Source organism: Falco naumanni, chromosome 7, assembly GCF_017639655.2.
Source record: "Falco naumanni isolate bFalNau1 chromosome 7, bFalNau1.pat, whole genome shotgun sequence".
Lineage (NCBI taxonomy): Eukaryota > Metazoa > Chordata > Aves > Falconiformes > Falconidae > Falco > Falco naumanni.
Window position 1 is genome coordinate 49,718,594 of NC_054060.1, and position 27,599 is coordinate 49,746,192.

At 42.2% G+C, this 27,599-nt stretch overlaps 2 protein-coding genes and 1 long non-coding RNA gene across 5 annotated transcripts in view; 1 reads left to right on the plus strand and 2 right to left on the minus strand.

Annotated features, from left to right (window-relative positions):
* The window catches only part of TTBK2 (tau tubulin kinase 2), a 104,402-nt gene extending 103,107 nt beyond the window's left edge, over positions 1-1,295 (minus strand). For both annotated transcript variants that reach the window (XM_040601507.1, XM_040601506.1), the window contains exon 1: positions 922-1,295. The gene's annotated coding sequence lies outside the window, so the exon portion shown is untranslated. The remainder of the gene's footprint in view (positions 1-921) is intronic.
* A 6,481-nt stretch (positions 1,296-7,776) lies between these two features.
* Positions 7,777-17,251, minus strand: LOC121091824. The gene is made up of 3 exons (XR_005829052.1): positions 15,672-17,251; positions 8,825-8,994; positions 7,777-7,897 (listed from the first exon to the last, which is right to left on the minus strand). It is a non-coding gene; the product is annotated as an uncharacterized LOC121091824 (long non-coding RNA).
* Positions 12,276-23,936, plus strand: LOC121091823 (photoreceptor outer segment membrane glycoprotein 2). 2 transcript variants are annotated; one of them, XM_040602043.1, is made up of 4 exons: positions 12,276-12,639; positions 17,258-17,926; positions 21,785-22,031; positions 23,429-23,936. In XM_040602043.1, the coding sequence occupies exons 2-4, from the start codon at positions 17,346-17,348 to the stop codon at positions 23,693-23,695; spliced, it is 1,095 nt and encodes a 364-aa protein (XP_040457977.1). In that variant the 5' UTR covers positions 12,276-12,639; positions 17,258-17,345; the 3' UTR covers positions 23,696-23,936. The 2 variants fall into 2 exon arrangements, with proteins under 2 accessions (XP_040457977.1, XP_040457978.1); XM_040602044.1 differs by having other exon boundaries at positions 12,276-12,575.
* The last annotated feature ends 3,663 nt before the right edge of the window (positions 23,937-27,599 follow it).

Sequence of the window (27,599 nt, forward strand, 5' to 3'; positions counted from 1 at the left end):
CCCCCGTTCACACTAGCAGTTTGTTCTCAACAGCTCTGGCTGACACCAGAGGTCAGAAACCTCATACCCATCTTTGTCCTCTCATCGCTTCTGCTGGAGTGACAACAGAAGTACAAGGATGCAGCTGCAGCTCCAGAGATCATCTGTAGACTCAGGAACAAGGTATTTCCCCGATTCCTTTTTTTTCAAGCTAAAAGTATGTGTAAAAATGTTTGTGAAATTCCTTCCACATGCAGTTTACATGTTTACTATTATCACCGTAGCGAGTGCGTCCGCGGCCTAGCCAGGCATATCTGTATTCATATATCGATGCAACTGCCGCTAATGGCTCCAGCACTTAAAGCGCCAGACGACAGACAGCCCGATGCCCCCATCCAGCCTTGCCCACATATGCATCCGTTACACGCATGCCGCAATTAAGGACTGGAAATATAGCTGCAGCTATTTTAAAACAGGGACGTTTCGCCATCGGAACACGTAAATATCTACCGCTTGCCTTCCTGCAGCAAGTGGGAGGGACAAAAAAGATCTCGTGCCTATAAATTTGAATTCTCCGTAGAGGCCGGGGCGGCGGTGCCCGCTGCTAGAGCCCGCCGGACCCGCTGACCTTAACTCGGCGGGGAGGGCCGCCCCGTCCCGCCCGCCCTCCCCGCGCTGCAATAAGCCCCGCTCGGGGCCCCCGCAGCTCCCGCGCCCGGCGAACTCCCTCTCCGGCGGGGAGCGAAACCGCGACGCGGCCCCACGCAGCCCCGCCGCGCCCGGCCGGGCGGCAGGGGCTCGGCCACCGAAGCCCCAGAGCCGCGCCCCGGTGAAGCGGCCGCAGCGCCCCCCGGGGACACCCTCGCCCGGCCGCCGGGGCCCGCGCCGCGGGGCGCGCAGGGGTAACGGCGACGGCCGCCGCGTAACACCGCGGCTCCTCACCTGGAACGGGGCCGAGGAGGCGGCGGCGGCTCGGCGAGTCCCTGCGGAGCCCGGTGCCCCCGGCCGCCGCGGGGGATGGTCTGCACGGAGCGGGGCGGGGGCTAGAGCGGCGCCCCCCGGCCCAGCCTCCGGCTCAGCCTCCGCCCCATGGCGTGCGGCGCGGTCTCTATGGCGACTGCGGTGCCGGGACGGCGCCGGCCTGCCCGCGGGGAGGGACGACGGGTACGCGCAGCGCAGAGGGACGCTCAGGGGGTCACGGAGGGGCCCGCGGCCTTCTCCGGCGGGGTTAACCCCCTCGCGGCCGCCGCCGCCATCCCTGCGGCAGTGCCGGCCGCGCTCCCCCGCGCCGCCTCCCCCGCTCTCGCCCGTCCTCAGCCGCGACGCCACCAAGCTCGCTGTCCTGCGGGACGCTGCCCACATCCCCTTTCCGGAGCGGTGATTGGGCAGCCGCGGAGATTCCTCCCGGCTGATTGGTTGTCAGGCTCATCAATTAGGACAGCGGAGGCGGGCGCACCTGGAAACGGCGCTGTGTGCGAGGTTGGTTGAGAGCCGCCGAGACCCGCTGCCAGCCACGGCCACCCCCGCGCCGCCGCGGGGCCGAGGTGCGCGCTGGGCGCTGTAGTCCCGTCGCGCGCTGCTTCCCGCCGAAGCTGTGAGGGGGCGGCGGGCCGTGCCCGTGGCGGGGCTGTGCCCGTGGCTGGGCTGTGCCCGTGGCGGGGACCGTGCCCGGCCCGCGGCGCTCCCCGCCGCAGCGCCCGCTCAGGTCCGGGGCCGAGCTGCGTCCGCCTTGCAGCACCGGCCTCCGCCTCAGCGGCCCGGCCTCGGCCGTCCCCGGGCCTCATCGGCGAAGCTGCCCTCACCTCGAGGATGCCCGAGACCTTCGCGGGCCCAGGCCGCTGCCCTGCGGCCTCCACCGTGCCGCGGCGGGGCGTGAGGGCTGAGGAAAGAGGCTGGCGCGGAGGAGGAGGGGGCGAGGTCGGCCCCTCGAATCGCCTCAGGGACTTCTGGGCCCTGCAGGGACAAACGCTGCCCTAATGGCACAAGAGGGCTGTCCCAGCGGGTCCCATGCTGTGGCACTAGGAAGCGGTTGATGTACCCCACGCAGGGGCCAGTGCCCCCTCCGAAGGGAAGGCTTCGTGAGGCAACGGAGCGGGCACTCCTTGGTGGGTGCCAGCCAGCGTGTCGCACGGCTGCCGACAGCATGCGACAGTAGGCGTTTGTAGGCCACGGTGCTAGCCCAGAGGCTGGAGTCGTCTGGCAGACGGCAGCTAGGAAAGATCTGTGCTGTGATGAGGGGGTATGGACAGATTTGCTGTGCTTGCAGCAGCTCATACAAAGTGAGTAAACGCACCGCAATCCTCCCCTCATGCGAAGTTTCCTTAAAAAAAAAAAAAGAAAAAGAAAAAAAAAAAAAGCTTTTATTTCCCTACTGTCAGGCAGATAAGATGATGCTAGTGTGACTAATGTAAACCCTTTCTTCATGCGTCACAAGGAGATCAGAGTCAAAGAGTAAATTTAGAAAACAGTATCTCCTACTGCTGCTGCTTTATGAATAGGAAGATCTTAGTGCTTGTCATTTACAAATGGAATTACCCAGCAGTGGGAGCTGTGAACCTAAGTGAGCCCAAACAGTTGTGACTTGCTCAGTGTCAACTTCAGCCAGATGCTCCTTCATTCACAAAGTGAACTGCCTCAAGCAGCAGACCACCAGTCATTGTGGTGTGGATAAACACTGGTGATAAGCATATATTCTTCTGTGTATGGGGGGGGGGGGGGTGTATTCTATATCCCAAATAACAGCTGAAACAGTTAATAAGAAAGCTTATATTATGAAGAAATGTTCATTTTGTCAATGGAAATGAACCAACCTCGACTGAAATAGGTGAGGAGGGTTTTTTCTTCTTTTTCATTTTTTTTTCAGTACTACATCTTTTCCCCAATTGCAAAACGGAGTTACGAGTTACTTACTATTAATAGACATTCACAGTTTCTGAGATGGAAAATATTCTGTTGGAGCTACTTATTCTTCCAAATCTGTCTTGAAGGCATTGCAAAAGTGACAATTATTCTGGGATAGGCCTGCTTTTTATACCTACTCTTATGCACTAAACAAATAATTTTTCACATTCCCTCTAAAGTAGACATAATTTTTCCTCCCAAACTATAATTGTGGGTAGATGAATGCCCTAACCACCTCTTACGTTAATGCCAACAAAACTCGTTGTGTGTTAGATGTAACGGGGTGCTCATGAATATGAATCCAACTTTGAAGACTACTTTATTGTTCCCCAAATAACTGATGTATTGCCTGAGGTATACAATTCTTCAGGAAAATTTTCTGAATCAATTAAAAAGAATGGAAAGGCTTTAAATATCCTGTTTATCTGGTTTGTCTGTGTACCTGTTTATCATTGCTAATCCAAGGGGCATAGTTTCTCCTATCACTTTGTAACTTCACAAATTAATACATTTTCTAATATAACCACATTGTCATGCACAATATCACAGAAATCATATCATGACTACATTCCTTCTTAGCATACTGTAAGTCAGCCTGCACACTGCAAGCTTTAAAAGACTGAATAGCCTTTCCCTCTGTCATCAGTTAGTTTAAAAGTTACAGTGATCTGTTAGTTTTCAAATTACCAGGAACTCTTCATAAGCAGACAAAACCTTAATGGCTCAAGTAAGTCAAGCAGGGAAAAAAATAAACTAAAAGCTGGGTCTTCTCAAAAGGAAAATCTGTTTCCACTTAAGTGCAGGAGGTCTTTACAGAAAAGATCTAATCTTTTTTAATTCACTGCTCCAGAAATATACCAAGAGGTTCTTCAGGGCTTTCTGTTCTATTTTGGTTCAAAGATGACGGTAAGTATAACAGATACCAGTGTTTCCTCTGTCAGTGCAAACTTGCAGAATATCTCCACCACAATAAAAAAAAAAATCAAAACAAAACAAACAAACAAACAAACTCCATAACATTAAAATCTCTCTGTAAATATGGAATCAAGCTATTCTAGCTTTTTTGTGGTAGTACAGGTAGTTAAGCTTAGATGCATAGAAAAGGTTGCCCTAAGCCACAAACTGTCCTATGCCCTTTATGGAGGTTTTACCCTGTTCTGATAGGGTATCTCAATGTAAAAACGTGCTGCTTTTTGCAGCGTAAGTGTGACCTTGTTCTTATCTTTTAGCCAATTCTATTTTGTTGCTCTATCTGGCTTTATGTGGTAATTATCTGGTATTCCATAACATCCCATTAACAAAAGTTTTGGATGCAGGGGGAGTAAAAGGGGGATTAACTGTAAAAAGTGCCTCTAAATAGTATCTACTATTTCTGCCGTTAGAGACAGACTAGAGGGCCAGGTGGATAACTGGTCTGACCCTGCAGGGTGTTTCCTATGTTCTGAAGTATCTGTATTTTTTGTATGGGAGTTTATCGTGCAGCCTTTGAATCTATATCAAACGTATGTGAGTGAGGAGCCATCTGTGAATCTCCATGGAATGACAATGAGCATCCTAGGTCCTCCTATAAAACCAGACAGCTCTTGCAAGCATATTCAAGTGAATATATATTCATATTCAAGCACAGCACAGCTAAACATTTAACTCTGATGTGGCTGTGAATTAATCTAGTAATTTTAGTTTACTAGTACTTATGTAGAAAGAAAAGGGGAAAGAAGAGGAGCTTCTAACTCCAATCTGTTGCAGATCTCTGAGTCTATTCCTACTATGAATATTCTCTGGAAAGGGAATTCTCATCAGTACATTTTACTTGTCTGTGCATGTAAACAGTATACCTAGGTATTTCTTCTTAAAACAATTACATTGCTTTCATTATTCCTGAGAAACACATTGAAATTAAGTTAACATTTTATCATAAATTATACCAAAAATGTTACTTTTATAAATAAATTATTATAATCACAGGACGGGGAAAATCATTATTTGCATTAGCAAAGGTTCAGATCTTGCCAAGAGGTGGATTTCACCTTGGGATGGAGAAGAAAAAGTCCTGGAAACAACTGTCTTCTAGTTTAACTTTTCTGAAGTCAGAATGACTGTATCAGCAGAAACTTTAGTCTGTTACTTCCAAATTAGAGGGAAAATGAAGTTACTTAGCAAAGTTAGTCAACAGCTGTAAACCGCTACAAATGGACACCTCTCTGTTTGTTGTGAAGTATCTCAGGTGGTGCAAAATAAATCGGTAAAGCAGACTGTCTTAGTTCAATCCTAAATGTCTAACGTGGCTGTAGACTGCAAGAATACAAAAGAAGAGTACTGCAGGACAACTCTGAAGTTGGAGGAGAAGCCAAATCAACACTACGCATCCAAACTTAATGCAGAAATTACCCCAAATTCCAAATTCCTGACCAAACTTTATTATAACCAAGTAGTTGCTCTAGAAAGCTGTGAACAAAAACAAGAGAGAAAAATTTAGTTGTGCATGGCATATGCATAGCAATACAAGTTTGTATGAAAAATAATTCCCAGTCTTATAAATATGTTCTTCCATATCTAATATAGCTTCAGTTTAATAATAAGTATTAAATCACCTGATGAAGCAATAAATAGGACTGCTCTGAATTTTAAAAATGTAGAAACAATTCTGTAAAGACCAAAGTGACAGTAAACTATTTCTGGACACAACTCTAGCTTTTATGATTTTTTACTTAAAAAAGAAGAGAGAATGAGAACATACCTAGATATAAACTCCCAATATCTATCTTTCTTGTTTGAGGGACAAGATCAGAACTTCCAGGATTGTCTGTAGATGGAACACAACTTTCTAGTGTGTCAAGTTCTGCTTTCTTAAGCATCATAATGAGTAATGATGGAAAAGTAAGTTTGCTTTCCTGGAAACCTTCTTCCTTATGGGGTAAGGGAAATGTGAGAATTTTCATCAGAGGTTTTTTGTTTGGGTTTTTCTTTTTTTTTTTTTCTAAATGGAATGATTTAATGTTTCTTCAAGGAATCTTTAAAAATTAAAAACCACACCTATACAAAAAGATGCATATATATGCTGATGGAGAAGGGTGACATGATTAACAATGTGTAAGACCTTCTGAATTCTGCTGTTATTTTCTTCAAATATGTATGGGAGTACATGATTCATCCTGCAAAGTACAGACTCCTTGATTTCAAATATTTTCATTGGAACTTCTTTGCCTAGATGTCAGGGTGTTGGGATTATTTATTTCTGTATGAGCCAGAAGTTCTGAATAATGTTTCTGCTTAGCTGACCACAGAAGTAGGAAACAAAGCTCCAGAAAGCTTTTTGGAGAGTCAGAAATCAAATGATTGTCAGAAAAAAAGAAGAGAGAAAAAGAAAAAAAAAAGGGGGGGGGGGGGGGGGAAGGAGGAGAGAGGATAGATGGCAAGATGCACAGACTTTATAAGTATTCATTCCCAAGAGACGGAAAATTCATAGGTTTGGTTGATCAGTAAATTAACATCCACCAAGTAATAGAATTTGTTTAAAATTATAAGTAAAACTTAATACACAAATGGAGGTGGAAACAATGCTGTCACTGAGGAGTAGAAAGGTAAATATGTTTTATAAGCTCATGTTTCAGGCAAAAGTCAATGAGCAAAAGAAGTATTGACCAAAGATGGGATAGTGCTTACAAAGTTTTGTAGATGTTTAAACAGCTATCTAGTTCATAGCAAATGAAAAATCTCAAGACATCTAGTTCAGCCCTTTTTCCAGGGAGTGACCAACTGTCCCTACAGCATTCCTGGCCAGTATTTGTCAGCCTCTTCTAAAAGTACTCTGTGGATGGAGATCAAGCTCTTTCATGGGCTGTTCCACTATTCTCACTAAAAGAAAGATTTTGCACATTGTTTCTCTTCCTCCAAAGGAATTTATTCCCTTCCTCTGTGCAATTACCTTAAAATTACTTGAATGTTATTTTCACCTCTTACCATCAGTCTTCTCTACACTAAGAAAACTGAGTTCCTTCAGTCTTTTATCATAGATCATGATTTCTAGGCACAGAGTGTCAATAAGCCTGAAGTAGCTGCTGAAGGGACAGAGGGATCTTGTGTGTTTTTCAGAAGAGCTCTAAGAGTAATGTGTCTAGGTGCTGTTTTTTGTCTATCTGACAGCTTCAAAAAATTTGTGAGTCCATTTTTTTATTATTATTTTTTAGGTAACTGTCTCGTCTCTTTCTAAAAGAATCTCAGATTCCCTACAAGATGTCCCAAGTAATATTGTTCAGTTCAAATGGTGTTTAGAGAGTGAAGAACAGCATCAACATCCAGTTTATAATAAGGTAAGAGCAGGGAGACTTCCTGATTCGTGTAGGAGGTCTCACTGAGGAGAAATGTGAGAGTGTATGTCTGACTACTTTGCTAGGGGAAGAAAGGTCAGTTGGCAGTATAGTACACCACAGTATTTATGCTATGAGATATGAAATAGAAAAAAGAAATTTTACCTCATTATGTAAGGGGAATTTTGTTGGGAACCCTCCTAATATGTGTATAATTCCATTCTGCAAAAAGCTTTCTGATTACCGGCTTGTGATGATACAATCCATAGTGAATAAGGTACAAAGGTAAAAGCAAGATTGCTGCATGGTCTAATTATGAATAAGGTAATAAAAATGGATTCTAATCTTCACAAAAAGTTATAGCCAAGATGGAAGCTTCAGGTTACCAACCAATTTAAAATACAGGTTTACTTTCCAGCTTTGCTACTGACTGCTGGTCTGATTTTAAGGTGAATACACTATTTCTGTGCCTTGGTTTTCCATTTGTAATGACTCACCATGAGTCAGGAGCAGATGACTCAGAGGTTATGGACAGTACAGCTCCTATGAACAGTACAGCTCCTATGCACTGAAATCAGATAGCTACCTGCAAGGTGTTTCCCGGAATATGCTCTTGCATACATGTGCAGTGCAGTTCATGCAAGTCTGCTATAATTTCCTTTTTGCCTGAGACTGGCTCCAGCATCCATATTGTTGTAACCTTTAAACATCTGAAAAATGAAAATTGTAATACTTCTTCTTCTGATTTGTTTAATCTGTGATGTTTTTTGGGCAATTAAATGAGATACAGTTACAGTGTTTGTATTTTGCTTGGAACATAGTACAGTGGGTCTTCTGGTACAACTGTACTACGGTGTATAGCTGTAGTTGTGAAAACATACCATTGGCTTAGTTTGCAATAAGCTTTATGGTGTGAAAATATACAAACTGGGTCTTTTTTAATTACTGTCTGTCCCATTATCTCTTGCCTTTGAGTTTTAGCATTCCCCCTGCCAACTCTGCAATTCCATAAGAATTTCAAATGTTGCGATTTAACTTAGGTATCTTCATCTAACCAAAACAACCATAATCACCTAGATACCACTATACTTTCTTCCGAAAAGTTCAAAAATGTAATTGAGAGATGAATATTCTGCAAAGACCCAGTTGCTTCTATTTGCCTAATAATGCCCCTCAGTATCTACTGTGTGGTTCACAACTTTGCAAAAGCCAAAAAAAAGCAGATGGTCTGAATTCCTTCTTTCATACCCTCTCCCCACTAACACATATCAGTGAGAATCTGTTCCTGAACACAGACGCTCCTGCGAGAAGCACTGACATGTGAAAGAAGGGGTGTATAGTACCTGCTTGTGTCAGACTTGCTGGGTGCCTCCAGTTTTTAGCTCATTACTCCAAAACCTCTTATTGTTAGTTATCATTTGAATTAAATACAAGATGAAATGGAAAGCCATCCCAATATAAAAAAAAATAAACCATTAATTTTTGGAAACTAGATGTAAATTTAGATTTAGCAGCATTCATCATCCCAACTAGCTATGTAATTAGGCTAATTCCTAACGCATCTGTCCTTACTTGTGGACTTACATATGAATGGTACTAAACAGGTAAGTAACTGGCCAAACATTTATTAAATTTACCTCTTTCAGATCCAAAGCCACCGCACAGCAATCTCCACTGTTAGCAGGCAAGTCTTTTCTTTCTACAGCACTGGATGACAGATAGCAGGTGCGCATGTACAACCACTCCTGCTGAGTTACAAAATGCTACTCTATCATTATGGTGTTGGTGTCCAGGCTTCCCAGCAGGTCTGTAAGGAAGTACATCATGGTTAGTTATAGATTGCCATAAAACAAAACTAATTTCTGAATAATTCAACTTTTTATATTAACTTTACAGCTGAAATCATTTCCCGATATGAGATGGAAAAAAAATACAGGTGGCATTGACTCTAGTTGCATTAAGATTGGATTTAAGTTATTTCATCAAATGATGCATATTCCTGAGTTTCCACTAGCTGTGAGTGACCTAACACAAATGAAAAAAAAAAAAACTAACTTTGCATTGTAGAAAAAACCTACATACAGCAGCACTGCCATCTTCTGCTTACTTTCCTTCATGCATGCGAGCACTACGTTTATATCACAACGCAACAGGGAAGGTGCATTTTTCTTCTAGTAGGTGTCTGAGGCAATAACATCTAATATTCAGGGATAACATATGTCTGAAGTTCTATAGATTTGGGGGGGGGTTCAGATGTGAACTTTTTCTGGGCATAGAAAAGGACTTCAGACATTTACCCAGGATTTCTAATGTATCACACCCCAGCCAAAGCAACAGCTAAAAAACCCCAGGCAAATGTGTCCATTTGTGTACTTGTGCTGTCTCGAAGGAATATATTACACCTGTTGAATATGCTCCATAGAGTTGATCTATACACAGATGTACACATTTGAACAGATTTAACATATTCCTTGTGGTCTGCACGAGTACAGCAAGTCCAAACCATGAATGATCCATATACATAGGACTAATTCAATGCAGTTGGAGTATATTTGATCATATGCAAGCATTTCCGCGGCCCACATGCAGTAGGTCGAGCAGCTCCCAGATGTATCGCATATGCTCTTGATCTGAAGTTTCCTGGATGCGCTGTACAACAGCACATAAGCAAGACAGAAAGCTGGAAGCCCTATTTCAGATATTTTCTTTAAAAAGCTTGTGATATTTTGACCTTGGTTGAGTGTCAGGTGCCCACCAAAACCGCTCTATCACTCCCCTCCTCAGCTGGACAGGGGAGAGAAAATATAACAAAAGGCACGTGGGTCAAGATAAGGACAGGGAGATCACTCAATAATTACCACCATGGGCAAAACAGACTCGACCTGGGGAAAATTAGTTTTATTACCATTCAAATCAGAAAAAAACACCTTCCCTCCACCCCTCCCTTCTTCCTGAGTTTAACTTAATTCCCAGTTGCTCTACCTCCTCCCCCTGAGCGGTGCAGGGGAACAGGGAATGGGGGTTACAGTCAGTTCACCACATGTTGTTTCTGCTGCTCCTTCCTCCTCACACTCTTCCCCTGCTCCAGTGTGGGGTCCCTCCCATGGGAGACAGTTCTTCATTAACTTTTCCAGCATGAGTCTTTCCCGTGCACTACAGTTCTTCACACACTGCTCCAGTGTAGGTCCCTTCCATGGGGTACAGCCCTTCAGGAATCGACTGCTGCAGTATGGGACCCCCACGGGGGTCACAAGTCCTGCCTGTTTCAGCGTGGGTTCTTCTCTCTGTAGGTCCACAAGTCCAGCTGGCAAACCTGCTTCAGTGCAGGCTTCTCATGGGTCACAGCCTCCTTCAGGCACCCACCTGCTCCGGTATGGTGTCCTCTACAGGCTGCAGGTGGAGATCTGCTCCACCGTTAACCTCCACGGGCTGAGGGGGACAGCCTGCCTTACCGTGGTCTTCACCACGGGCTGCAGGGGAATCTCTGCTCTGGCGCCTGGAGCACCTCCTCCCCCTCCTTCTGCACTGACCTTGGTGTCTGCAGAGTTGCTGCTTTCTCACTCCTCTCTCTCTCACTGGTGCAGATTTTTATTTTTTTTTCCCTTCTTAATGTGCTATCACAGAGGCACTACCAACTGGACTTTGGCCACTGGTGGGTCCATTTTGGAGCCGGCTGGCATTGGTTCCATTGGGAAGCTTCTGGCATCTTCTCGCAGAAGCCACCTTTGTAGCGCCCCCCTTCCCCTACCAGAATCTTGCCGTGCAAACCCACTACAAAGGTGAAGGTAAAGTAAATTATATTTTCCTGAACTGAAGTTGCCAGCAAAAAGGCACATATGGCTTCCAGGGAACCCCACATGTCAAGGAAGTGGCTCTGTACAAGTTTGTCATATGGTACTAGATGATGGATTGTTAGATGGAGCCTTCAGCATAAACATTAGTTATGAGTTTGGCTGTATCAGAAAAACTGGAAAGGGAGAGAATTTCACTGTGTGACTTCATCCTGTTGGGACATGTCCTTGGGGTTGTTTCTCCCTGTGGAGGCACAGAGTGACACTGGCAATTAGGAGTTTCCCTCTTCCACGCAGTAATGTATGAAATGACTTTTGTCAAGTGAACAAGTCTTAATTGTATTTTCTTTTTACAATATTGTAGTTAGATACTCCAGTCTTTGCTTTACTCAAGACTTTGAAAGACTGAGTTGCACTGGTAACTAACCTTTCACCTTTCCCTGATAAGTGTGATAATACTGCTGTATGCAGAGGAGTGTCTATCTTTAAGAAAGCATGAGACTACAAACAGGGTGAGCAGGCATATTCACAGAATACAGCGTTAGAAACTGTTGCGTTTTAACCCCAGTAATATCATGGTATCAGTTTATTGCTCATCATTAGCTGGGAGAGGACAGTTTATGCTTCTGAGAATATCCATATGCATTACAATCCCTGATGCAGGGTCCTTTGCAGTCATGTGCGCTCACTGAACCCCCTCTGCTCTGCTGATGTGGTGTGGACCCTGTGGATCAAACCTGGTCCTGCTTAGTGATTCAGTTCTGGTACTAGCATCACCACTAGCTTCACCAGGCATGGCTGCAGATTGAGCTTGTTGCCACTACTGTTGCCAGTTCAACCCAGCCATGTCTGTCCTGCAAACTGCTACATGCTGGGCTCAGAAATGTCAGAGGACAAGACGCTTTTGCTTCTGACTTGGGATAAAGCTTTTAAGAGTGTAGGACAGAGGGTTTCTACTAGATTGTTCTTGAACCTGGAAAGCTTCCCAAACCAGAATCTACTGTGAGTCATACAGGATGATCCAATTGCTCCTGGTTACTTGAATTCCTTTCTTGGATACATTCAATATACGGAGAACAGACAATTCCATCCAAAGCAGGAAAATATGGAATGATCAGTAAGACACGCAACAGTGAATGTAAATTATGATTGTCTAAGATTCTCCCTTCCCACAGAAGCACAAAGTTTCATTAGTTTCATTCTTCTCTCTCTCGGACCTGTATTTATTGTTAAGAACAAATTAAGAACTAATAAAGACATTAGCAGGTACTGAAGAACAGTCTGAACAGTCTCTGTTGTTTACTAGCCCAAACCTCTTTGGGATAAAAAGGTAAAAGAAATTACTAAAAATCCATTTTGTTGGTGAGATCTCAGTTCACACTCAGTTAATTGGCCTGTTTTGCAGGATTTAACCTGGTGGCATAAGAACCTTGAAATAAATCTCTTAGCTACGATTAGAGATGAAAGAGAGATTAGCATGGGCAGGAGAGTTGAAGTCTTTTTCTGCATCTCCACTGGTGAGTCAGTGTAAAGACAGAAGAACTACAGAGACATCAGGAAAAGGGTACTTCAGTCTTTCTCAGGATGCCTGATCCAGGTATTTTCTCCCCTGTACTCAGCAAGTTATCGGTTTCGAGATCCTGTTCAGTCCTGTGAAGCAGGTTAGTGGTTTCTTTTACAGTAAGTCACAGATAGGAACATGTGTTTAGCTAAAATGGCAGATTTTAGTGAAATTGGTAAGATAAGATATGACAAAATTGCAAGCCAGATTTCTTTGGACAATTTGCTAATAAGTAAATGTTATAAACAAATAAATAGCTGTGCTGTCTTGTTGTATGTACTATGGGGAATTTGATAGCGAAAGAACAGGTAGGTGGCATCCTGGAAGCAAAAAGCTACTGCATGCTGATGGAAGCAGTGTTTGAAGTGAGTTAGACAAAGAAAATTTGAGAACAGTATCAATAATATGGGAGAGATTTCCACATGTATTTGGCTTCTTCTGTTGAAAGAAATATTTCTCCCTCTATAGAATAAAAATCTAGCTTGCTGTCCCATAGCTGGGGAAAAAATGTCTGCTTGTATATGCTTCATAACTCTGGAGTGGCTCATGTGGAGTGTGTTTCTAAGAGCTTTGATAGACATGTTTATTCCACTGAACTACTAGGAGCACTTGAGGTTTTACAATAGCCCACTGTCAAACACAACTTGAAGAACAGATACATACTGCAGAGCAAGACAATGACACTTTCAGCTCGTAACTGCACTTCAGCTCTTTCAGCTGGAAGAACTTCCTTCATGGTGCTCAAAAAATGCTACTATATGGCAGTGTGTGTGTTGCAATACATCTTATGCTAAAATATATTCAATACTTTGTTGAACAGTTAGGGAAAGAATAATGTTATGATGTATTTACAAAATTTATTGCGATGGGAAGAGACTCTTCTCATCTAAAATAAATTGAGTAAACTGTTAGCATAGGAAAAAATAATCTGAAGAGAAATACCCACACAGAAGCTGGGAACACAGCGACAGAGTAGGTAAGCTGTTCTTCTGTCCCAGACTTGATGCACTCACATTTAATGAGAAGCATAGCGTCCCCCGAAGATCCTTTGTGCAATCCCAGGTATATCAGTGACAGCCAAGGTCAGTAAAGGAGTGTTCACTGCACTACAACAACCAGTCATTCCCCCCTCTCTCCTCTGACAGTTTGGCTCATATAAAATAGCAGATCTTATACTGCTGGAGCACTGTAGTGTGGGTACCTCTGTTAGGTGAATGTGCATGAAATCTGGTCTTACAACAATAGTAAAATTGCACCAAGGAAGCTGGGAATACCTTGTGGTAATTACAGGAGGCAAGGACTTACTAGAAAGGTTGCTCTTGTACAGAAATTTCTCTTTTAACTTTAGGCATCTGAAAATGGGGAAGGGAGCTATCTCAGAATAGCTACACGAGATTGAATGTATTCCTGCTTATGGAATTCAGCTACAAATTTCTTCATTGCTATAACATGATAGAAAGTCTCAAATTTACATCAACAGTGCCTCTTGAGTAGATGAATTTTAGGAAAAGGTAAAACTTTACAACTTTTGTTCAAATGTTAAAGCAAAAGGTGTTTGGCAAGTAGGGTGTTCTCAGTGACACTTTAACTATATGTGTGCCTAACAAATATGTACATGTATTTCATAGAAATGAACAGCGAGTGATGCATTCATATACGCTGGCCATTGGCTTTGAACTGCGTATCAGCAGCTAGGAAATTTCACAACAGATTCTCTCTGTTGTGAGCTCTGAGACCTGAGTACTGGGGGCAAAAGCAGCCATCTTACAGCTATTTTAAGTTCAAGTCATGAACTGCTTAACTGGTGAAGCAATCAAAGATACTGGCTCCAGGCTTTAGCAGACAGGCTGTCAGCTGAATTTGTATGGAGGCTTAATTCTCTGCCGGCAGAGCGTGATCCTTTTAAATGAGGTCTGAAGGGTACCGCAGAAGAATGGTGTGAAGAAAGTGGTGCCATTTTATAGATACCTGTTCTCTGGACTTGTTTGTACAGAGGTGTCTACCAGTAATCAGTATTTCATCATGATATTCTATATGATTGTCACATTATGATCACAATCAATATTCAACCATAACTGATAATCAGCCTTAATCATTAAAATCAGGACCCTGTTTTTAAACTCCCGAGAGCTGATGGCCTCAACACCTTTGGAAAGAAGACCGGTAAAGAAAAATACTGTGCATTTTTCACACTGTTCTGTGTATTGTACAAAAGATATACAGAGGTGAATAGTTTTGAGGGCAATTAGTTTCCTCTGTAAATGCAGAGAAAATACACACAACGTGAATGATTTAAGATCTCACAGGCATTAATATGTTTTAATATGAATGGAACAACCTATCCCTCGCCTGTACAAACAAAACTGATTCCTTCTGACATACACAGATGAAGACACTGGGATACCATTACCTTTTTAAGCTGCACTCTACAACAATCTGCTTACCCCATGTTAAGCTTCATTGCAGCTGTGGATCCTTTAGCGGGTATGTGTAGCCCTACTTTTGTACAGCTTGCCTGCAGGTGGTTTTCATGCTGTTCTAGCGGATACCAGCTTTATTTCAATGAAGTAAAGCAGTGGAGTCCACTAGCTTAAAAAACATTGTAAGAAAATGATGAGGCTTATGCTTCTCTGTTTCCCCAAATGTACAGGATTACGTTTTACTGTTTATAAATGCCATTGTAGTAGCGGAATTAGATGACTATAATCATATAAATACATAGTTGTATAGCATAAAATCACTCTCTTGAAAATTGCTGAATTAGTATGAGACCCTGCTGAGAGCAGGTTTTCTGGGGAGGAAAGAAAGAACTCTATATAGCTTGCACATGTTGAGGAAAGGCGATCACAAAGCATCGGAAACACTGAAGAAGGGTAAAAGTTCATGGCTTCAGCCGGAGGTACTGCAGTGTAGTTCTACATCCACATCACATACACTGAAAACACATTGTCTCCAGCTCTAAGAAGTTTTAGATCTTGGATGTTATTAGCTGTTTTCTGCTTGTGATCATGATATAACTGGAGAGGTGCAAAGGAGAAGTTATTAGTAGTGCTGCAAAGAAGCAAGTTTAAAAGTGCTGGGAAAGATGGTATCTTTTCTTAGATCGTGGAGATTCTTAGATTCTTAGAATACCTGGAGAAAAGACGACAGACCTTGAAACACAGCAGGCCTCCTTCAGCTGTGAAACTCTGAAATACCAGATTTGAAACTCAGGGCCAGGGAGGAGAAGTCTTCAAATACTTTTTATGCCCATCATTGTGATCTTCGGAGAGAAAAATAAGAGTCTGTAGATTACATGGGGAAGTAAATTGTTAATAACTTAAGAGTAGGTGTTTCAAAATCAAGCTAATAAAACATACAAGATACAGATTACTAAACACAAGTAGTTTACTGTCATTTTTCACATGGTTCCACCCTTCCAAAAAATACTGTGGTGTCACTTGGGCTGCAGAGTCTTCTTCAGACAGGAGAACGGAAGCAGTTCAGCGGGCGGTGAAGAAGTCAAGGTTGTTGCAGAACATGCAGCCAGGAATGAAGTTTAGGATTCCGACTGGAATACGACAGACCCAGAAAGGAAACCAGTCTGCAGGTGGCAGGAGGGTTGGAAAAAGGTGTGACTGTCACAGTTCGCAGCACAAAGGCAAAGAATAAGCAACTTCAGCTGCAGGAGCAGAGGTTAAGACAGTAATGGTGATTCCCTAAGGATTAAATAGGCCTCATTTAATACATCACGCTATTCCAAAGCCTGTTTTTTAATAAGAACTTTCATAAAGAAAGGAAGGACAATCACACAAAAAAACAGAGCATCTTAAACTGCTGATTTTTTCTTCAGGTATGAAGATACTCTGCTTTTTTTTGTAGGGTGGTATGTTACTTCACATAAAAATGGTTATGCTTTTATGCCAGATCAAGTACAGCGGAGGACAGTTTGTTACCAGTAATATATTCAGTCATAATATATAGTCATAACACTTAAAAGTTAATAAAAGTTTCATAATATTTTCTAGAAAAACAGCAGAGTCATTGATAGTTTAACTATTTGTTGAGCATTTTGTGTCTGTGGATAACCACGCTCAGTTCCCCCTGCAGTTTTTGCCAGAGGGATTTTATCTTCGTAGTGTAACTGTAGGCATAAAACTGCCTTTTGGTAGAAAAAAATCATGTTTTACTGCACATTATCCATGAAATGGCTCAAAATAACCATGGGATACTGTGCTTCTGGTACTATTTTCTGGGGTTTTTCCCATCTGGAAAAAAAGCTCATGTGATTATGCTGTATCTACCTGCTTGTTTGTCCTGCTTGATCAACTTTTGACTGCAAATTTGACCATGACATAGTAATCTAGGAATGATTAATTCCTAGAATCACCAAGAAAATACACGCAACAAGTAGAAGGGCACCATGAGTCTTCCAGAGGGAAAGACAGCAGATCAAGTCACTTCTAGACATCAGAAAACCTGCACAGAAAATTGCTCTTGACAAAAATCCTAAGAATCCAGGTTCACTGGTTCTACTGTTCACTTGTTTTTAATTGTTCTAGTCAGTTCTTAGAATTTATTTTTTAAGTGATTCACATTGTATGAAATTTAAGCAATAAATTTCACCAGGGCACTCCCTCGGCAAGACTCACAGTGCATGAAGCTTTATGGGAAGTTTTCTGTAGTCTCTACAAATACCTTGTCAAACAGACTATAATCTATCTCTCTCTTTTCATCAGATTTCTGCTACATGCCTTGGATACATGCTCCTAAAGAGCTTACAAGTTTTCCTTGACCTACGCTTCTTTTCCTAATGCTGATCTGACTATGGCTGTCCTCAAAGTAAAATTCACCAAAAGTAAGAGGGACAAATTGGCTCAGATCTTATGGATCCTCAACTGGGTATCTGTAGTGAGCGGGATCATTCTCTTCAGTCTTGGCCTCTTCCTGAAAATAGAGATCAAGAAGCGCAATGAAGTGATGGCAAAAGGGGATGTTAACTCTCTCCCCAACATGCTGATCTCTGTAGGGGTCATAGCATGTATCATCAACTTTCTGGGTGGCAAAATCTGCTATGACTGCTCGGATGCCAACAAGTTCTCTCGATGGAAACTAGTTATGCTCCCATACATTGTATGTACCTTCTGTTTCACCTTCTGCATCCTGGTGGGTGCTCTCATGTGCTATACCATGAGGAACGAGCTGGAAGAGTCTCTCTATCTGGGGCTGAGGGATGCTATTAAGTTCTATAAGGACACAGACATACCTGGACGATGCTTCTTGAAGAAAAGAGTGGATATGTTACAAATTGCATTCCAGTGCTGTGGAAACAATGGCTTTAGAGACTGGTTTGAAATTCAGTGGGTATCTCCTCGTTACCTGAATATGGCTTCCAAGGAAGTTCTGGAGTAAGTATTTACTAGTTGTAACAATTATAGGAGAAAAAACTCATTCAAGAAGGCAAAGTACGTACTAGCTTTTACTGGACCTTTGTTTCTTAAAAAAAACCATAGGATGACCACATTACTCACAAAATACGCTAACTACATGCATAATCACAAGTTGCTTTTTGCTAGCTTTTTAGGGTCGCTAAGCAAAGCAAAGATGTATCTTTCCTTTTTTAATGTGGTGAATTAGCTACCTAAAGATTTCAATTAAAGTGAGCTGATAACGGAAAGAGAAAAAGGGTTGTACTATCAATACACAGTCAATTCTAAACACTGAAAGATCTTTCTCCTTCAAGATTTTAAGATTTTGCAAACCCAGATTCAAATCTGTATGTTCACATGTGAGAAACTGCCAACACCACATACACTGCATCAAAAAGGAGGAGAGAAATCCTTGAAATTTGGGTGGGTGGGTGTGGGTGTGTTGGTTTTGGGGGTTTTTTGGTGGTTCTTTACATGATGTAACTATTATAAAATTATATGCTTAAACAGAAGAGTCTGGTAATTCTTACAGACAGTAAAAAAGGTAACAAAAATATTTTAAATTAAGACAATCCAATATGTGACAATTCTTCTAAAGCTGAAAAAAAAGTCTTCACTGACAGAGTATAGTAGTTATATATTCTTGGGAAAGAAACACAAAAAGCTTGACTGGCATTTTTCAAGTGTTCTGTTTTGTTGAACTCAAAAATCAGCAACAACAAAGCTAGAGGAAGGGAAGCTGAAGATCTTGTTTTCACAGAATTTGCAACTTGAAACTGCCATCGTACAGAGCTACAAACATGCCAGAGGATGGGACCTAGGAGAATATGGACAAGAGGGTGTCAACGTGCATAAGGCAGTTGGCTGTGGAAATAAAACAAGCTTTAGAAAAGTGTTCTCAAGGGAAAAGCTGGAAAGCAACAGTGCTACAAAGCAGTGACCCAAGACATGTTTTAAATCCTGGTTCTACACCAAAAACTGACATGACAACCAAGGTGGTCCACAGGAACTTAGGAGTAGCATCTTATTGTGAGGACAAAAGTAAAATATACTGAGTCTTATTTCTGTGAGACATGCAGAAACAATGTTTTACCCAGGGTCTTAGCTAAACTCTCCTTCTGCAGGGTCACCTGTGCCCTGCCACTGTTTTGAAAATACACTGTCAGTTAATTTTTGCCTCATGTAGGCAGAAGTTGCCAGTGAAATGCATGTGAGAGCAGTTACTACACTGCAGAATTTCTTTTACTGTAGATAAATTGGATAATTCCATCTGAATTGCTAGTATCCAAGTTGGTGATGTATAACCAAATTACACTATGATTTCCAAAAATCTGGTAGTGAAACATTTGATATTAAATTGTTGGAAGCAAAGTCCAGCTGGTAATGTTCAGAAAGAATGGAGAAGAAACCAAATATTTTTCTGGGTTTCATCTTGTACTGTATGTCAATTAATACTTGGTAGATTGAGAGGCAAAGCAGGTGAGAACTGACATACTGTCAACTCGCATGTAACTTTTGCAAAACTGAACTTTGCACCTTCCCTCATAATCCTCTTCTCTCCCCTCTCTTCTGTGTCTCCATTGCCAACACCGCTACGTGACAAGAAATGGAGACAATCAACGGGAACGGCAGGAGGGTGAGACAGGTTACAGTGGACACAATCCCATCCAGGTCGTACCAGCAGTAAAGTCCCTAACCAGCAGGTTGAGGGAGGTGATCCTCCCACTCTACTCCACTCTCATGAGACCCCATATGGAGTACTGCATTCAGCTCTGGGGCCCCCAACATGAGGAGGACACAGACCTGTTGGAGCGAGCCCAGAGGAGGGCTGCAAAGATGATCAGAGGGCTGGAGCCCCTCTGCTATGAGGACAGGCTGAGAGAGTTGGGGTTGGTCAGCCTGGAGAAGAGAAGGTTCCAAGAAGACCTTACAGCAGCCTTCCAGTACCTAAAGGGGGCCTGCAGGAAAGCTGGAGAGGGACTTTTTACAGGCACCCATAGTGACAGGATACAGGGGAATGGCTTCAAACTGGAAGAGGGCAGATGTAGATCAGCTATTAGGAAGAAATCCTTTACCGTGAGGGCGGTGAGGCACTGGCACAGGCTGCCCAGAGCAGCTGTGGATGCCCCATCCCTGGCGGTGTTCAAGGCCAGGCTGGACGGGGCTGTGAACAACCTGGTCCGGTGGCAGGTGTCCCTGCCCATGGCAGGGGGGATGGAACTAGATGATCTTTAAGGTCCCTGCCACCCCAAACCATCCTGATTCTATCATTGCTTTGGTTCAGTAAAAATCATCTTTTTATAGTCTCAAAAGCAAATTTAGCTTTACAATACCTAACAACTTTGAATTGCAATAACAAATAATGAATGTCTCACTCTGTCAGCTCTGTTACTGAAGTCTTCCCTTCTAACAGTACCAAGATGCATCATTCTTTGTCAGTAGTAGAGGAAACAGGATGGCAGGGGCACATTACCCAAGTCTGGAAACTGCTGTTGTTGGCAGCAAAAAGAACATTCTTTGTTATAACATGTGGCAGGAAGTAGAAAAAAAACCCCACACAACTAAATTGGTGCTTGGCATCAAAAGGAAAGCTAAAGACTTAGTTTGAGGTTGTATTTTAACCATTTTAGATGCTGTACTGTATTTGGGTCTTGTCACTAAAATATACAAGGTGTTTTGCTGGCCTGGGTAAAAGCTCCCCTTTCACAATGTGCTGGCCCTCCTCTCCTCCCTCTGTGGAGTTTTGGAAAATATTAAAAATTCTATTATTAGCAAATTGCAAAAGCTGGATATCTAAGAGAAAATTGTCTTTCATGTATTCTGGCTCCCTAACGAAGGCTGAAGGGCATGGGCTTCATTAAAACAGGCCACAGTTCCCACCTGTGGGGCTGTCTCAGGAAATAAGCCTTTGCAATGTGCATGAAAATAGATACATGGTTAGAGGCAACTTCCCCAAAGTGTGAGAGCATCTCTTAACATCTTATATACTCTCCAGTTTCTGGAAAATCTATTTCTCCGAAGAGCCTGCCTGGAAACAGAGGTCCTCACAAGGATACAGTAGCTAAAGGGCAGGCAATACAAGGAAAACTGACATCAAGGATTCATTTAACTGTTCCAGAAACTCCATTAATCTGAGACTGCGTTCTCTTTACATCCTGTGATTTTTTTTTCTCTCTCCTATATCTTCCTTCTTTTCCCACTTGTTCTTATCCTGGTCATATAAGGGAGAGAAAGGAATAATTTTTAACCATAAATATAGTTGCAAAAGTCAGAAATAGTATAGTTACAAGAAGTAGAAACTCCATTGTGAAGTAGTCTCAAACCACGGCACCAAACCAGCCACTGCACAGAGGTACAATGATGGAACGCCAGCAGACAATTTCCAGTGGTTCCTGGGGCATGCAAAGTTATCCTTGAATTAGGTTCTCTCTTAAGGAATGCTTGTGTTAAAAATCAATCCAGAAGGATTTCTAAGGCTGTAACTTCCATTAGAGTTCCACCACAATAAATAAGTTCAGAAATTGTCTTTAGTATTTTCAGCACAGAGATACCAAAAAAGGCATCATCGCTGTGAACACCGATTCCACACCTTGCACACACAGTACTGAGAACCATGTGAGATACTGTGCCGATACCACGCAAATAGAGCAAATGAAAAATTTAGTTTTCCTGCAATAAGCAACTTTTCCAGTTGAAAATATATTACCATTTTCCTTTTGTTACATTGCAGAGCCCTACATTGCAGCAGACTTGCATTACATCCTTTTATAAATATCACAGACACTACCTGCTGCTGATAGCAGATTTGTAACGCCCAAACTTTCTGTGCTGTTGCAGCCGCCTGAAGAGCAATGTTGATGGCAAGTTCTTGGTGGATGGAGTACCCTTCAGCTGCTGCAACCCAAGCTCCCCACGGCCCTGTATCCAGTACCAGCTGACTAACAACAGTGCTCACTACAACTATGATTTTCTGACAGAGGAGCTCAACATCTGGGTGAAGGGGTGCAGAGAGGCCCTGCTGGATTACTACACAGCTATTATGAGATCCATTGGTATTGCAGCGTTGCTTATTTGGTTGTTTGAGGTAAGTCTAATAAAAATGGCCTGTATCGGATTAATCAGAGTCTTCCTGCTCTCTAGATGGGAAGCAATTACACTGTCATCTATGAGAAGCGCCTCAATATCTAATATAAATTCCACAAGCACTTCCAGAATGTTACAGGACTTCCTTTAGGAAGGCAGCTTTCTCAAGTCCCCTAAGCAAAAGCAAAACTCATTGAAGATTAAAACTAATAGAAATTATGTATATATTTCTGTACATTTACACAGCTTTTTCAATAGACTATGGCATATTGCCTTCCCTGAAGCATTTATGGGGTCAGATACAGGATGATATATGCAGTGACACAACTGCAAGGAAATGAGGTGATAAGGTCTGAGGATTGTTTTAAGTCCATTTTGACCAAAGAAGTACAAAATGTTGGCAGGCCTGTGGCTGAATACATTAATTTTATTTATAGTAAAAACTGAGCATAAGTATGAATATCTCAAAGCCTCCTTTTACATTACATAGCTTCACCATACAAACAGTACTTGCAAACATGGCATATTTCGGGCCAGCGGTCTTTCTGCTGGCACCTGTAAAGAAAGCTGTCTCAATGTTGTCATCACAGGTAAAGGACTCCCCAGTGGCATAGGCTAAAATATGGTTTTCTTCCCTTTTTAATAAGTTTTCCTTTTCTGATTATTGCTCTACTGCACAAATAACACCATTATAATTAAAATAGTTCACAACAGTCCTCAAGCAGTGCTAGGTGCAGGGGTGGTGCCAGAAACAACAGGACTTTGGCAGGACCTGAAAACGCGGTGAGCCAGCTCTCTGTGCTCCCTTAAATATTGACAAGCTGGGCACACTGATCTTGAATCCAACAGAACTATGAATGTGGAACTTTTTCCTAAACTTAAGCCTCTACTATAGGCCATCCTTCTTAATTTTAATGCAGTGCCATGTAGGAGACATATGACTTACATATTAATAATTGAACTCCTTTGAGAAAATACCAGTTTAATCAAGGTCAGTGGGAAAAAAAAATCCATGGAAGTTAACACACTATAATTTAAACTTTTTCTTCCCCAGTGACTGATGGCTCCATTAATTGATCATTCATTCTACACCAGTTAGTTGTAGTCTCTAAGGCTGCACTGTTCCCGAGTAACTCTAGGTATTTATGTGCTAGTAACACGCAAGTGGGAATGCTACCTGAAGAACAGAGAGATAATCAATCAATCTCTCCCTGGTATTTTTCTTTCTTTAAAATTTGACTAATTGGGAGAGCAGTTGGATATATTGCTGAGATAAAGAATCTGTCTGCTTTACTCAATATTAATTATTAGGCCTGTAAACACACATCAGAAAGCTGACTTAGTAATAGGATCAAGGCTGTAATTTAAACTCTCTGTTTAACCATTAACTGTTTCCAGCTCTCTGTACTTATCGGTGTCCGGTACCTACAAACAGCCATGAAGAACGTCCTTCTGCTAGGAGATCTGGAGGGTGAATCAGATGGTTGGTTACTAGAAAACAGCTTTGTGGAAACTGCTAAATACAACATCAGTATCATTAAGAACCTCGGCAAAGCCAACCAGATCTCCACTGTCTCAGGCATGAACGACCCCAACATTGACGTTCAAAACACAAACTGTGGCAAAACCAATGTTATAACAAAATCTATCCCAGCAGCTAGCTAGGCAAGTCTTCAAAGAAACTGTGTCACAAGCTTTGACATATTACAGTCTTACAGATACCGGACTTTTCACTAGTAGGCAAAAAAGGGTAGGAAAACTAGTAAGACAACTGAACAAACCATGGACTGGTGACAGCTCCAAAAAAACTGATGATACTTTGGCTGGATGTATTTTTACACATTCTTGTGAAATCCCTGATTGTCAACACTGCACAAAATAAACTTCTGGAATTTTCTCCACTTTCTCTCCCTTGCTTACGTACTTCTGTCATGGTCTGAATACGTCAGAATAATGATTATGCACAAACAAATGTTCCAGATAAGATGGGTCTACATCTACTAACATACAGATTGGTCTCCTGTGTACCAACGTTTGTCATTAATGTCATATAGAATGTCTATATGTCTATAGAAATCCCAGCAGCAGGAAAATAAAAAAAATATTACACCAAATAAAAAGTTTCTTTAAAAAAGACAAAAACTCTGAAATGAAAACTATTAGTCCAAGTTAGGATCGGGGAAATTTTAGCCCAATTCTACATATATATGACAGCCCTTCTAAGAGAACCTACTGGGTAGTGAAATTGAGTTGAAGGCAATGAAAATTAGCATAAGCTATTCCAAATTATTTTTTTCCCCAGAATAGTCTGGAGTATTTCTTAATTTTTCTCCATCCATAGTTCAGGGAAAGCCAGCTGCCATACCTCCCTGGAAGTCAATGGGTACTGCTGAAAGGAGTTCTCTGCTCAAGAAAACTAATTGACAGCTCATGCCAGGATATTTAAAATTCGAAGTAACATGTGATAGCACAATTTAAAAACAAGCAGACACTTCCCATAAAATAAACAGTAATAATCCTACGTGTTTAAAAGCTCTTCAAAAGTACTTACGTAGATCCAGGGTCTGGAAGATAAGGGATTATTTGGAACCAATGAAGCCACAGACTGACAGATCTCCATCACATTCCTAGTACAGAGCTCAGGAACTTTGTCAAAGCACGAAGCGAGAGCCTTCTACACCCAAGACACTGAGAGATACAGAATGCCCTGTGACTGTAATTCATCATTACTAGCAAGCAGAAAAACATATCAATACAGAACAGAGGATAAAAGACCAAATAAAATATTTTACTTGTTATTGTTGTGAATAATGCATTGTTTGAATGTAAGTTTGGACAGCTTGTGCATTTTTAGAACCATAGAATTATTTAGATTGGAAAAGACCTCGGAGATCACCAAGTCCAACCATTAACCCAGGACTGCCAAGTCCATCCCTAAACCACGTCCCTAAGCACCGCATCTACAAGTTCTTTAAACGCCTCCAGGGATGGTGATTCCACCACCTCCCTGGGCAGCCTGTTCCAATGCTTTCAGTGAAGAAATTTTTCCTAATATCCAATCTAAACCTCCCCTGGCTCAAATTGCAGCCGTTTCCTCTTGTCCTGTCACTAGTTACCTGGGAGAAGAGCCTGACCCCCACCTGCCTACAGCCTCCTTTCAGATATAGACAGCAATAAAGATCCCTCTTGTGTCTCCTTCAGGCTAAACCTCCCAGGCTAAGATCATTGCTTCCAACCGTTAACCCAGGATTGCAAAGTCCACTACTGAACCATGTCTCTAAGTGCCACATCTACAAATCTCTTAAATATGTCCCAGGATGGTGATTAAACCACTTCCCTGGGCAGCCTGTTCCAGTGCTTGACAACCCTTTTGGTGAAGAATTTTTCCCTAATATCCAATCTAAACCTCTCCTACTGCAACTTGAAGCTGTTTCCTCTTGTCCTGTCACTTGTTATTTGGGAGAAGAGACTGACCCCACCTGCCTACAGCCTCCTTTCAGGTAGTTGCAGAGAGTGATAAGGTCCTGCCTGAGCCCCCTTTTCTCCAGAATAAAAAAACCCATAAACAGAATAAAAAAAATAAATGGTAAACAAAGTGTGAAGTAAAAATCTGTACCGTAATTCAAGCAGGCTACATATACAATCATAATTTCAAATGCGATTGCTTCACTGCTTAAAATGTTAGGCCTATACCTAGGAATATTAAACAAAACCAGACAGATGTGGTCTGTCTGCACCAGTAGCCTGTAGCAGATGTTTTGCAAAGGCACATAAGAGGCAACACCATTAGAAAATAGCTGTTTCCCTGACAAAGCCTCCTGACTTCCAGGAAACAGCACTTTGGGACCTGGTATGACAAAGAGGGTATTTGTATCACTGTGTTTTAAAAAAATCTCAGTGGATGTTTTTTCTACAAATCTGCATAGTATTTTTTTTTTTTTAAACTCATTCATGGTTTTGATATTTAAGACACAACAGTGAGCTTCAGATTTTTAACCCTCAATTCAGTTCTGCATTGTTGTAAAACTGCTTCTCTTCGCTTGTTAACTCCCTGGCAACTTAGTCAGGTATCCCCTAATTCTTGCTGTAAGATGTAGCTGACAGTCATTCCTTAATTATTCCCTCCATGCCGTTCCCAATTTTAGAGTCTTCTAATATAATCTCTCTTGATCCTATCTTTCCAAGTTGAAGAAGTTGCTATTTAACCTTTTACTCTATGGAAGTTGTTTCATACCTTTGATAATTTTCACCACTCTTCTCCATTTATCATTTTGAAATGGACAACGCTGTGTAGAGCCGAAGACATCATGAACTAAATAGGTCTTCTATCCTTTTCCTAAGAATTCCTATCATTGTTTTTGACTTGTTATGAGCAGAGACAAATTTTCACAGGACTATCCATAAAAATACTAAGAAAATCTTTGATACGAATATACCTGGGGGTGCTGTTCGACAACAGGCTCAGTATAAGCTGCAGCGTGCCCTGGAGCCAAGAGGGCAAACCCTGGGGTGCATCAACCACAGTACAACCAACCGGCCACAGGAGGTGATTATCCTGCTGTATTTAGCAGTGGTGCGGCCTCACCTGGGGTACTGTGTGCGGTTCTAGGCCCCTCAGTTTAAGAAGGATGTGAAGGTCCTTGAACGTGTCCAGGGGGCAACAAAGCTGGTGAAAGGGCTGGAAGGAACGTCCTGTGAGGAGCGGCGAAGGACTGTGGGCTTTGTTTAGTTTGGAGAAGAAGAGGCTGAGGGGCAACCTCACTGCTCTCTGCACCTTCCTGAGGAGGGGAGGTGGAAAGGGAGGTGCTGAGCTATTCTCCCGGGTATCCAGCGATAGTAGGACACATGGGAATGGTTGAAAGCTGAGCCAGGAGAGGTTTAAACTGGACATGAGGAAGCATTTCTTTACCAAGAGCGGTCAAACACTGGAACAGGCTTCCCAGAGAGGTGGTTGATGCCCCAAGCCTGTCAGTGTTCGAGGCAATTGGACGGTGCCCTTGGCATGCTCTAACTTTTGGTCAGCCTTGAACTGGTCAGGCAGCTGGACCAGATATCATTTTAGGTCTCTTCCAACTGACATAGTCTAGTCTATTGCAAATGTTAGTTTTTGCATAGCTACATTAATTTTCATTTACCAAAAGCTAAACCTTCTGTTATTATCCAGCTGCTAAATTTAGTAACAGCCTCCTGAAAACATTCAAAATAAGTTTTATGGAACATCTTTGTATCGTTGTCAGAGTTTGCCACTTTATAATTCCCTTTTTCAGATCACTTCTGAAAATGCTGAAAAAGCCACACAGATTTCTGTGTATCTCAGTTGTTAAATGCACCATTTATTCTTTTACTTTGTTGCTGAACCAGATCTTCCATTTATCTCATGACAGCTTCTTCTAATTCTGTGAGTTAGTTGGAAGACACTAGTCAAAGTTTTTTGAAATCCACATTATTACTGACTGGCTCAACATCCTCATCGTATTTGTTAACTCCTTCAGAGAATTCAATCTGTAAGCTCAGCCTTCCCTTTACAAGAACTATATGTTAACTCTTCCCTTTGCACTGCATTTACCTA

Bases quoted from the DNA above. Each gene is read 5' to 3' on its own strand.
- LOC121091823 (XM_040602043.1), top strand. From the start codon at position 17,346: ATGGCTGTCCTCAAAGTAAAATTCACCAAAAGTAAGAGGGACAAATTG. The intron at 17,927-21,784 runs GTAAGTATTTAC...GTGCTGTTGCAG, and splicing joins GCTTCCAAGGAAGTTCTGGA to CCGCCTGAAGAGCAATGTTG. The intron at 22,032-23,428 runs GTAAGTCTAATA...AACTGTTTCCAG, and splicing joins TGCTTATTTGGTTGTTTGAG to CTCTCTGTACTTATCGGTGT.